We start from the raw sequence: 13,826 nt of genomic DNA on the forward strand, positions 1-13,826 counted from the left end.
TCCCTTTTCTCCTCCCTCATCACCTTAGACTACCAAAAATATCAGCTTTTAAATGTTTAAAAATTTTTTTAATCAAACTAACTCAAATCATAAAAGGAATTATTTCTTCATACTTGCATGCCTTTAAGGATACCATTTTCCTTGTGAAAAAGGTGTATTATTCTAAGAATAAACAGAGATGCAGTGTGACTCAAGAATAAGAAAATAGAGACACAATTCCTTTCCCTTGACTAATCTTTTATTCTCATAGCCTGTTAGGTCATATTCAGCTTTATTGTACTATCAAATATTTTATCATATACTAATAGAATAACTTTGACCTTTTACATAGGCCACACCAAAAATCCTTATGTGTCAACATACAATTCCCTGAAAGAGGTTTTGAAATCTTTCCATATATATCCTGCAGATGAAGGTTCTTTCTCTGAAAGTGGGAATACCAACCTTTGCTAGGAGGGAACTGGTTTGGAAGCCTTTAATATCTATTTTAAGAGAAGTATTTGTTTAAGTAAGGTCCTAAACTTGGAAACAGATTCATGATATAACACTAAGAGCTTAATTATTAATTAATCAACAAAAATCTCCATATATATAATATATATATATCCATATTATATCCATACGTATGGATATATACATAAGGCAAATATTTGTTTTCTTTCCTACTGGAAAAAAGAAAAGAAAAACAAAAGTTTTGTAAGAAATATATGTAGTCAAGAAAACCTGATTGTCACATTGACCATTACCAAGTGGCTATCTCATTCAGCATTTTGAATCCCTCATGTCTGTCAGGTGATTAGCCTATCTAATCATCAGACTTATGTAATTATGATTGCATATTGCATTGACGGAGTTCCTAAATCTTTCAAAATTTCCTCAATCATTTCTTCAGCACTTAATATGAGCCAGGCACTGTATTATGTGATAAGGATACAAAGACAAAAATTCTAAATAATATGAATGCCACAGAATAATCAATCGAGAATTTGTTAAGTACTTGCAAAGGTTCAGATACTGTGTTATATTCCAAGAGGCAGTGTTGTACAGGAGAAAGGACATTTGTTCTGGAATAAAATGAATATGGGTTCAAATCCATTTCTGCTACTATCTCTGCAACCTTGAGTAAATTATTTAAACTGACTGGCATCAATTTCCTTGTCTGTAAAATAGATGTGTTTTTAAATCATAGGTTTTTAACCCGAGGTCCATGAACTATTTTCCTCCAAAAGTTTGATTATCTTATTTTTAAAACTGTTTTTCTTTACAACCCTATGTTTTTTGTTTTATGTATTTAAAAACCATATTCTGAAAAATAGATGTTTATAGGTTCAACCAGACTGTCAAAGGGATCATGACATAAAAAAAAGGTTAAATACACTTTAATTAGATCACTTCTGAAAATCTTTTCAATCTTAGAGCTAAGATCCTAAGCACAAATTCTATTCCTTTCTTAGCTCAAATAATATAAAGGTTCAAATGAACTATAGCAAAATGACATTATCATGTTCTAAGCTTCTAAGACTATTGACCTCAAGATGCCAGTTTAGCTTTCCTAATGACTGGGTTATGGTGAATATAAATCAGAAATTACAGTCATGAAAAGAAATACATCTTATACCTGTCCCTGTTTTTGGGACTCCACCTTAGAGATTATCATTTTGTTCTTTCTGTTTAAATGTGATGCTAGTGTTTTAATAGATCATTGCAAAATTGAACAGAGTTTAGGAGTCAGAGTATACATATGACATTGCCTCCCTAAGCCCTAGCACTTGCAATTGGATTACTAGCCTGCAACAGTTGTATTTCAAGGAGCTGTTTTTCTAATCTTGTTTCAGTGTGTTTGTTTTGGGGAGAAATGAATCTAAAAGCCAAGGTTAAATAACCTTCTGTAGCTTGCATCATCTGAGTTTACAACTCTTTAATTCCTGATTCAAGGCTATATGCTCTAGAGCAGAGATCTTCAAACTTATGGGATGGAGATAAAGAATCCTATCAGTATTTTTCCCTTGTCTAGCATAAGAGAGATTGTAGATTTTCTCACTAGCTCTTATGTAACTATTCCTTTTGACTAAACAATCAGAATCAGAAGCTCTTGAGGGTCTGATGCCTGTTTCTGAAGAAGAAATTTGAGAGCTTTCATAATTTAGAGATAGAATAGAATAGGGGACCATTGGGCCTTGGTGAGAGAAGCATTGGCATGATTGTAATAGAGAGAAGCTCTATGATTAAAATTGAAAGGATATACTATATTTTCTCACCTTCTCATTGGTTGATTATCTACTGAGTGGGGTAAATCATACTACAGTGATGATCTCTGGGATTTGATTCCCCATGTCAGTGACTAATGATTTAAGGAATATCATATTTACACTGGGTATTAAAATGAAAATACAAAATATTTAAAGAACCAAGAAGTACTCTTATATAATGGTTAGAGAGATAATGTCAAAATTAGAGAAATATTGCTTCAAATTTTGCCTGGGTCCCTAACACCAGTCATTTAACTATACCTTAGAACTCCTCACTGCTCTTTAAAACTATAAAAAAACCTGCATTGGGAGAAGTTTTCTCATTTAGATTTTTGAACACATATGAAATAACAAGTTCAGAATATAGATGGATAGTTTTTATAAATACCTATCGAAGAGTGCTAGTCTTTGAATTGAAAGATCTGAGCTCTCATATTGGATTTATTACTGGCTCACTCTGCAAACTTGGATAAATCATTTCATTGTTTCTGTCAAATGAGAAAGTGAAATACACCTATGTATAATAGTATCAATGCTACTCTGGTTTGAGAAACTGATGTGTAATTTATTACCCATGTTACATGAATTCAATTCAATATTTATTAAACAAGAGTTCTTCTAAATGAGTCATTTTCCCTTTAAAATTTTGAATCCCATGATTTGATGACTGGATCAGTGATTCTCAAAATGTATATTGAAGACTTCACTAAATTTGAAATGAAGGTTCTTTCTATACTATGGCATGGCCACATACTCCAGCTCTCCCTCCCAGTTGTAATGTGTTTTGTAGTCTTCCTTGCTGGCAATGGGGAAGTCAAAATAGCAATTCTAGCTGAGGGAAGCACATGGTAGCTTTCTTCACCGAGAATCTTGGTGAAGCAAAGAAAGAAGAGGTTGAGGGATTAGAAAGGGAAAAGAAAAACAGCAAGGCTGGGTAATGGGTCTAGAAGCCTGGCAGGCCAGGACCTCTGGCATTCAGTTTGACATGAACTTTGTGTGTTGTGAGTCTTCCTGGCAAAACTATGCTCTGAGGGATAAATCAGAACCACTTCAAGGACTCTTTCAACCTCAAATTTTAATGAAGCTTTATATGGAGCAAAATTAAAATACTTGATAATAGTTTTTATGTGGAATCATTAGCATTCAGAAATAGAATTTGTTCTTTTTATGAATTCAGTGCACAGCTCATCACAATATTTTGGAATACATTATCTGAGAATCTAGCTGTTGTTTTGTTTTACATGTGTATGAATATTCTTACTATGTGTGTATTTGAAATATTGAAATGATTATTTAATACTAGGATATATGTGCATTAGTTGACATTAGATTATAACTTTACATGCTATGTTCTTTAAAAGTTTTTTTGGTGTAAAAGCAGGTTTAGTGTTTTTCAATATTAAATGCTGGGCAGCTAAATAGAGTACTAGATAGATCAAGGGACCTGGAATGAGGAGGACCTGACTTCAAATCTGACTTCAGACACTTAAAACTTAACTAGCTATGTGATCCTGTGCAAGTCATTTAACCCTAATTACTTGGTAGCAAATATATACATACATATAAATATATATATGTATACACACACACACACACACACACACACACACACCCCACACATATTTAAAATATGCATTATCCAGTGCTAACTATGACTAATCAAGACTTGGAATTTGACTTTCAACATAAAGGATAATTTCTTACATAATCTATCTCATTTCCAGAATGAGATATTTCTGTTTATGAACAATCTTGTGTTTCTCATGGCAATGTAATTTATTGGCTCTACTTTCCTTCTATGGACAATGGACAGAAAATATAGTAATGTGACTTATTTCTCTATCTCTTTGTAGACAAATGACTTATTTTCTAGGCATACTTCCACAGACCTTGTAGACTAAAGTAAAAGGCAATGTCTCTGGCTATATTGGCAGACATAGAATGAGATTTAAAATTAGCTTCCTCCTTTTGGATCTAGCTTCTATTTTGAATTGTCAGTGGTATCAAAAACAGTATAATTCAGTGCTTAAGTTGCCAGTATAGAATTATCATGTTCCTTTAAATTCACTGAATGTTGGCATTGAAAGGGGTCCTTAGTGGTCATGCAATTTTCAATGTGTTGTAGGTCCAAATCTCACAGCTCTGCTGCTTACTATATGGTCTAAAAAAAAATCACTTCAGTCTTTTTGGACTTGAGTTTCCTTATTTGCAAAGTAAGAAGGCTGGACTAGATGAGCTCAAAGGGCCTTTCTGACCTCCAATACCTCCTATCAAGTATAAGAGTAGCTAGAACATGTCCAGTAACAAGGAACTTATTACTTTCTCGCAAAACAAATTCTGCCTCTTAAAAAAATGAAAAAAGAAAATCAAACAGACCATCTGGTATGGAAAGGGGAAAATATCTCTACATCTTTGGGTTTGCCTTTGCTGATGTACAAATCTGAAATCATCTCTAAATACCTCCTAACACAAAAGTTTTATAATTGCTTTAATCTTCCATAATTTTGAGTATTTCACAGAATCTAAGACATTTTGATCTGAAAAGGAACTTAAGAATCATCTAAATCAACCTCACTTTATAGATGATGAGATTGAAACTTTGAGAGGTTTATATGATTTATTCAAGGTCATAGACACAGTAAACTGCAGGGCCAGGACTGAAATCAAAGTCCTCTGACTTAGAGATCCAGTTACATTACACTATTTTCCATTTACGTTAAATCTGTGAATAAACTAAATGTACCATAATTACCTTATAATCAGTCATAAGATTATATAATCACAGAGCTTATATTTTGAGATAGAAGGTGATGAGGTTTAGAGTGGTCTAGAAGTTAGTGGCTATAAGAGAATTATTAAGAATCCCCTTTAAATCAGCCACAGGTTTTAGAAGTGAAAGAATTCACTCATTCCCAAATATTAGTTGCAAAATGAAAGTTTATTGTTAGATAGAAATCAGTTTACCCAGAGACTGACATCTATAATAGATCTATGGAAAATGGAGTTTTGCACTGAGAATGCAGTTCTCAGTGGACAGAAAGTCCTGGCAGCTGAGTGAGTTACAGAGGTTCATCTGCAAGGACTTTAGTTGTTGAAAGCTTATTTATATTGGGTGTCTTGGTGGAGGTTGGGAAGCCTGAGCAGATCAGAACCAGTGGGGGCTGGGTGGCCCAAGCAAGTCAGAATGGGGACTGGAACAAGCCCAGATCTCATATTAGAATTCAAAGGGATGCTTTTTGACCAGAATTTGTAATTTAATCCAAGGCTCTGGCATCCTGGAGAGACAACTTGTCTGGGGAGGATATGCCTCAGCCAGCAGGGGCTGGGAATCTGAAAGGAATCACAGATCAATAGGAAATACAGTTTCTTAAAGGGACCCCAACCCATTTCAAAGGGATCTTAGCATAGATTAACTATTTTTTTAACAATTTTTTTTACTGGAATTCCATATGATTTTGATTCTCAAATCTTTTCAGGAATCCTAAATTATGGTTCTTTCATTTTTGGTTTGAAGAGAATGCATGCTTCTTGATGGTGCCTATAACGGCAACCTGACACATAGTAAATGGTTAATGTTTGTTGATGAATTGTTTGATTGATTTTCTTCCCTAAAACAAGAGGGTTGGACATTTTGACTTTTGAAGTCAGTATCAGGTCTGACATTGCATGATTCAATATTCTCTTTTTTTCCCCTTATTGCCACTCAGCACCCTTTGTTCCAGCCATATTTCTTAGTTGAAAGGCATAAGCTTACTTACCTTCTACTTTTACCTATACTACACCTCATATCTTTTTCTGACATGAATAACGATTTCATGTTTCATGTTTCACAGTTGCAAAGTCAAGCAGTTAGTCAGCAAGAATTAAGTTATTACAAAATAACAGATCTTTCCTTTAAGAAACTTACATTTCAATGGGGAAACTATATGAAAAGGACATAAAAATAGAGGGAGAAGAGGGAAGAGAAGGTATCACTTAGGAGGTATAATGGCCAAGCCCAGACAATAAAGGATGGCTGATCTGGACCCTTCCCCCAAATGAAGATTCTGAGAAGAACTCACCAATGGAAGAAGTGGTTTACTGGAGCTAACTCAGGAAACAGCTGAAGCATGGTTATGTAACCTGGTTTCATTCCAATTCATTAAAGTTTATCTGATTTTTCAGAAAACTTAGAAAGATTAACTGTTAATGTGGACTTAAAAATTCTTATTTGGTCATTCAATAGCCATGTGACTTTAATTAAATCACTATTGCATAGAGGAACACAATTTTCATTTAGAGGATCTAGGTTGAAATTTTAAGTCTGCTCCTTAGTACTTGTGTATATGTTACTCAATTTTCCTGAATTTCACTTTCCTCCTTAATTATTAAAATAAAAAAGAAAGGGGAATTTTTTTACTAAAGTCTCTAAGGTCAATTCCATTTTAGTGGCTCTTGAAACTTACTTTAAACACTATATAAAGCTAATGCAAAGTAATATAGTCAGAGGGAAACTCAGCTAATAATGGCCTGACTTTTAAATAGTTACAATTCTCAATCCAATCCAACAAGTATTTAAGCACTTATGTGTCAGCACTATGGTATGTTCAAGAGATAAAGAGATAGAACAAACAGTTTCTGCCTTCAAAGGATTGTGAGAGAGAAAAAAAAAAGAGAGAAGAATTCTTCTGAGTGGTATACAGAATGCAAAATCATTAAATGAATACGTGATCCTTTGAAGAGGAAAAAGAGAACACTAAATATCAGAAGGATTAAGAAAGACTTCTCTGGGAGTGAGTGACACATGAACTGGAAATTAAAGGGGGAAAGGAATTTAAGAGATTGAGGTGAATATGGAATAAGTTCCAGTCAAAGTTATACAACCTCTTTCAAAGATATGGTAATAGTAGATGGCATGCTAACTTTGAGAAGTAGCAAGTAGAGCAGTGTAGCCAGAATATAAGACGTGTGAAAAACTGGCACACATTCACATCTTTATTTTGTTTACTTCTTTAAGTGCCACATTTTAATCATAAGAATTCAGGTATAAAAGGGTAGGCAATAGTGAAGAAAAAAGGAAGATACAGGCAGAAAATGAGAATTATCTTGAGTTTTACCAACTTCCAGAGGTCTTCTTATCCTTTTCCAGTACATCAGACCTTATGCTCTTAACATATATGTAACCTAGTGGAAGGCACTATTGAACGTTTTTTCTTAGAGTAGTAAAATGATTTAAAAAAAAAAAAGAAATGTTATCTTGCCAGGAGCAAGTATCATAATTCTGCAGTTTATGAAAAAATTCACTAAATTTTTTTGTTCTTCATTTATTTTCAGTTATAGCTGACTCTTCATGACCCCATTTAGAGTTTTCTTGGCAACAAAATTAGGGTGGTTTGCTATTTTCTTTTCCAGCTTATTTTACAGATGAGGAAATTGAGGCAGAGTTTTGTGATTTGCCCAATGTCACACAGCTATTATGTGTCCAAGGTCAGACTTCAACTTAGGAAGATGAGTCTTCCTTCTAGGCCTAGGCCTGGCACTCTATTCACTGTGCTACCTAGCTGCCCTTGATAAAAATAATTATGTAAAAAATTTCAATCATATATTAAGGCAAATCAAGATGGGATGATTACACATTTCAAATTTTATTAATGTATGTTTATGTACCTACCTTTAAAAATTTCCCTTTTTTCCTTTCAGCAATGATTCAAGAGCAGAAGCTAAAACATGAATATGGAAGCCTTTGGAAAACTGGTGTTCAACAGATTTGCATTTTGTTTTTCTGACAGAATTCTCCCTATATTAACTGCAATGCAACAATAGTACTCAAAATGCTTCCTATAGACATAGAGCATTGAAAGTAGCCTCCTAATATTCAACAAAAAAGAAATATACTTTCAGAGATGTTCCTGGAGCTTTAATTCCTTACAATTAAGCTAACAGTGATGGTTACATGTCTTTATATTTAGACAAACAGAGCATATGTAAATAAAGTAATAGCTCTGGTCTCTATTTTAAAGAGTTTTTATTAAATTCATGAATCACATTGTTAACTTTTTTATTTTATTTTTCATAATGAGAAATGATTTACAAAGAAAAAGAGAGACCTGTCCACTATATGATATCAGTAACAGTTTTGATTCTATTTAGGTTTTCTTCCAAATCACCAGTTTTAATAGATTATTTTTTCCATGATCGACATCATGGTACAACAAATTTACAGTGAATCCTAGGTAGTAAATATATCATGTTTCTCAAAAGCATCAAAGGTTGAACTGCAAATTATATCTGTATATGACAGAGCCCTGGAACCTTTGAAACTAATAGAGATACACCTAAGGGGAACTTTGTGAAGATTCTATAAAGGGAAAAATTGGACTCCCATTGCTAAGTTTTAGGAAATACTCTGCTATGTATGTTCTTCATATGAATGTATCACTAATTTTGTATTTTAAGTTTGAACATATTTAATACATTTCTGAATGTAACTCATTATCTTTCCCCCAAATTCTCCCTTCTACCTTACTTGCCCACTACTATTGAGGGATATCCTTGATCCTTCTTTATTTCTCACCTGCCCTCCACCCCCATATATCTAACCTGTTGCTAGGCTTATTGATTTCAAAGCAATATCTTTCAAATATATTTCTCTTTCTCTTCTAATATTGCTATCATTCTGTTTTGTACTCATCTCTTCAAGTCTAGACTAATGCAATGGAATCTTCATAATATTTTTGTGTATGCAAAGGAGTGTGTGTGTGTGTGTGTGTGTGTGTGTATGTGTGTGTGTGGTGCAGGGGGAAATATTTTGTACCATCTGTTCTTGCTATAATGTTATCTTAGGTAAATACCTTGTCTAAAAACTCATTGAAATCTATTTAACAATATTAGTTGTAAGCATACCAGTGGGGGGTTGTAAATAAAATGTTAGAAATCCTAGTCCCTCTGGGTTACCCCTAAAATCCTGAAGAGTGTGATTCTTATTCTTTCTTAATATATTTTCCTTAAAAATTTGAGTGGGAATAAAGAAAGTAGTCCCAGAAAGGGTGGCTACATTTGGGTATGAGGTGAAACATAAAAGTTGTTTTGATTTGCACTTCTCTTATTTGTAAGTACCATGAATTCATAAAGAGCAACTTTTAGCTTATGTTTCAGTAATTTCTGAGTGGTCATTGTAAAGATATTTTAATTTGAAGTTCATAGACCTGTGAAAATTTATGAACTTGGAAAAGCAAAAAAAAAAGTCATTATTTTCACTAACTCTCTAATTGAAATTTAACATTATCTTCAATTAAGAATTTAAGCAACTAAAATTATTCTAAAAAAGGGTATTATAGATTCCATCAAATAACCAAAGTGGTGTATTATATACCAAAAGTTCAGAACACCTGGTCCAGCAGACTAAGAATATGAAGTGGCTGAAGAAAGAGTTGTGGATGTATTTTAGAAGGCAGATAGAAAGAAAATCAGGTAGGGTGTGTGTGTGTGTGTGTGTGTGTGTGTGTGTGTGTGTGTGTGTGTAAAGCTTTACTACAAAGAAATGAAACAGATTCCCAATCTATGTGTGACTATCACTATCCTACAAATGTGGATTTAAGGACCCTAGGCTTGAGATTCCACAAAGTGAATTTTATGGAAGGACAGGAATAATTCTTTTTTCTTTTTTTATTATAGCTTTTTATTTACAAGATATATGCATGGGTAATTTTTCAGCATTGACAATTGCAAAACCTTTTGTTCCAATTTTCCCCCTCCTTTTCCCCACCCCTCCCCCAGATGGCAGGTAGACCAATACATGTTAAATATGTTATAGTATATATTAAATACAATATATGTATACATATCCACACATTTATTTGATTGAACAAGAAGAATCGGACTTTGAAATAATGTACAATTAACCTGTGAAGGACATAAAAATGCAAGTAGACAAAAACAGAGGGACTGGAAATGCTATGTAGTGATTCACACTCATTTCCCAGAGTTCTTTTACTGGGTATAGCTGGTTCTATTCATAATTGAACAAATGGAACTGATTTGGTTCATCTCACTGTTGAAGAGAGTCACATCCATCAGAATTGATCATCACATGGTATTGGACAGGAGCAATTCTATGACAGGAATGAGAAAAGGTAACAGAAAGGATATGTATGCATGTTCACATCTCTGATTTGTTCTTTCAACCTTATTTGACCATTTGGGGTTTTTTGGGCAAAGATATTGAAGTAGCTTGCCACTTCCTTCTCCAATTTATTTTATGGATGACTGGTAAGTATCTGAGACTGGGTTTGAACCTACGTCTTTTAAATTCCAAGTCTGGAACTCTATGCACTGTGCCAGCTACCTGATCACCTCTAGTTTAGTGCTCCATAAAATCAAACTAAAATACCTTGCCCTATAGTTGAATATTTAAGATGAAGTAGTAGATTGCTGTTCTTAATTCTCTTACTTGTCTTTAACTCTTATTTTTAGTTGGTGTTTGAAGCTAAGGAGCATTAAGTTGACCAAAGTCACATTACTAGTAAATGTCACATTTGATCCCATCTCCTGAGTCATCCCAACACAATCCATTAAGCCACAAGTCATTTTCTCTACTACTACAATATTGGAAACAATATTTTTGAATTCTATTTCCTTCAGCTCTTATGGATTTGTCAATGCAGTCATTGTCGATTTGCCAATAATGGCTACCTGCTTACTCTCAGACTGTCAATTTCTTTGTAGCTGGTCTCTTCTTGGTGAGCCTTGACATGATCTTATCATTATGCATACCTTCTAGTGACCGTTTTTTTTCCTTTGATAATGCTTAATTAAGTCCAAACAAGCAAGATGTATACTGAATAAAATTACAATATAGTTTACTAAATAAAGACTCCTGAAAAGTTTCTCTTCTTGATTGGCAGAAAGAAAAATGTGCAATTAGAAAAGGCTTCAGGTGACAAAATAATGTTTTTATCATCTGGGCAGATTTCCATTTATGAAAGACCTTTATTAATTAGACATTAATGCAACATATTAGAAAATGCCTTAATTATATGATGGTAGATTCAGAGCTAAAAGCAGTCCCAGCAGTTATCTAGACTTGGGATTTGCAAATTACAGACATCAGAGCAAGTTCCATGAGGGCAAGTCTGGTTTGCTGTCTGCTTTTGTATAGCCAGGGAACTAAGACTAGTTTTTCCATTTTAAAATAAAACCTGATTTTATTTGAAAATGTAAAAAAAAAAATAACTTCTTAGATGATATGAAAATAGGCAGTGGGTCAGTTGCTGATTCCTGATCTAGACCAGTCCTTTCATTTTATAGATGAGTAAACTGTGGCACAGGGAGATTAAGTGATTTTCCCAAGGTCATACAAATATTATCTTACAATGATAGATATAGGCACTGGACTTATGTTTTCATTGATATAATGAACTCCCTCTAGCAGTTCGTGTCAGAACATTCTTTTCAGTCTATAAGAGTGTCTGTTACATCTATAAGACTTATAGCCTTAGAGAATTTTCTGTAGCAATGGTTTCATACTCAAATAGAAATGGGGTGGATCCCTGCCATTGCATGTTGACTTTGAAATTACACACTAACATTCGCTCTCTCTCTCTCTTTTTTGCTGAGGCAATTGGGGTTAAATGATTTGCCTAGGAACACACAGTTAGGAAGAGTTCAGTGTCTGATGCCAGATTTGAACTCAGGTTTTCACGACTTCAGAGCTGGTGCTCTATCTACTATACCACCTAGCTGTCCCTTATCTCATTTTAAAAAAAAATTATTTCATTAAATATTTTCCAATTTTATTTTAATCTCATTCCATTTCACTGTTCTGGACTCCAAAATGTAAATTTAAGTTCTCAGGTCTAGAACCATAAGAGTCTAAGTAGTTTACTTAGATGTCTCAGCCAAACATTAAGAAATAGTTTTTTTTTAAACTAAGGCTGATTCTTTTTCCATGAGCTATGCTGATTCTCATTCATTTTAAAATGTTTCTTTGAAGTTTACAGAGAACTCATATTTTCTCACAACATAGTTGTAAAGTAGATAGTGTTAGTTTCATTATGTCCTTCTTATAGAGAGAGAAATTGGAACTTAGATTGGAATTTGTCAACAATCACAGTTCTAAGTCATATCAAGGTTCACACGGGAATTCAGGCTGTGATGTGCTAGAGCCAGCTCTTAATGGCTCATGAGGACAAATTGTTAAATTTTTAGTATATTTACATCATAGAAATTGGCAGATGTTACAAATCAAGGCTTGATTTACTGTTTTATTATGTAGACTTAAGAAAATAATGACTAAAATATTAATAATACATATTATACTTGAAAGTATGTACATTTTTTTCTCCCAAAGGAGCTGGTGGTCAAACATTTACCAGCACAATGTTGAACTCATGTCTTGTGATGTTGAGGCTGCCTTGACTCAATCCTGACTCTCAAAGGTAAAATACTTAGCATCTGAGCCTGGAGCTTCATAGGATTAAGGATGTGAAGAATTGTTGAAATCATCTGATGCTTACTATCTATATAAATTTGGGCAAGGCTCTCCATTTCCTCATCTGTAAAGGCAATTAAGTGGTAAAGTGCATAGATCACTGAGATTGGAATCAAAACAGTTTCATGAGTTCAAATCTTTCTATAGATACTTACTAGTTTATGTGAGCCTGGGCAAGTCATATAACTCTGACTACCTTAGTTTCCTTATCTGAAAAGTAACCTAGAGAAAGAAATGGAAAACCACTCTACCCAAAAAATCCCAAATGAGATCATAAAAGACTTGGACATCATTGAAACAACTGAACAATAACAAAATGAGACTATCTGACTTCTAGTTCCAAGATGGGCATTCTTTGACTCTGTGGTCTAGCTCAACCCCATCATTTTAGATATGAAGAAACAGATCAGGACAGCTTAAAAAGACTTTCTCAAAATCACTAAGGTAGGAGTGAGGCCCTAAACATAGATTTTTCTGAAGCTAACTTCTTTGTTTTTTTTCCCCCTTCCCCACAATGCGTGTCACACTGGTGAAAATGTTAATGGGGACATATTTCTGGACTGACTTTAAAACGTGATTACATTTTATATAATTTTTTTCTAAATACTTTTCCAGCACTTTTTATAATTTTAGATGACTGTACATCATATTGTGTCTCTGATTTATGTCTTTTTTCTTATCATTCTCAATTCCTTTGGACTGAAATCCTTCTTTACCTTTTATTTGAAGTATTGATAAAGTTTTGATTTTCCTCTTACAAAGGCTTACTATTGATTTTCTTCATATTTTCTGTAGCAGTCAAGCACTCAGAATCAATTCTCATACACTGAACACTCTCAGGGAAAATTCAAAAGATGAAACTTTGGTCTTTACCTGCAATAGGGAGATGAGGCTTTATAAATAATGTAAAAAAAAAAAAAGCCAACATTCTGAGGGCAATAAATTGGGGCTCAAAAATAACCAAAAAGAATCCCTAAAATAAAAACACTGAACAGTTCAACTGAATGAAGCCAGTCCCATGACAATTGCCAGTGGAGGCAGACTCTATAAAACCTTCTGTTGTTTTAAAACAGGTAAAAACAGGAATGAAAATGGAAACAATAGCTGAC

General features: G+C 33.7%; 1 protein-coding gene across 2 annotated transcripts in view; it reads left to right on the top strand.

Moving 5' to 3' along the window:
• MLIP (muscular LMNA interacting protein) overlaps nucleotides 1-8,891 on the top strand; it is a 391,579-nt gene extending 382,688 nt beyond the window's left edge. For both annotated transcript variants that reach the window (XM_051997169.1, XM_051997172.1), the window contains one exon: nucleotides 7,929-8,891. In XM_051997169.1, coding sequence (XP_051853129.1) covers nucleotides 7,929-7,934 — 6 coding nt within the window. In that variant the 3' untranslated portion in view covers nucleotides 7,935-8,891. The remainder of the gene's footprint in view (nucleotides 1-7,928) is intronic.
• The last annotated feature ends 4,935 nt before the right edge of the window (nucleotides 8,892-13,826 follow it).

Source organism: Antechinus flavipes, chromosome 4 (genome assembly GCF_016432865.1).
Source record: "Antechinus flavipes isolate AdamAnt ecotype Samford, QLD, Australia chromosome 4, AdamAnt_v2, whole genome shotgun sequence".
NCBI lineage: Eukaryota > Metazoa > Chordata > Mammalia > Dasyuromorphia > Dasyuridae > Antechinus > Antechinus flavipes.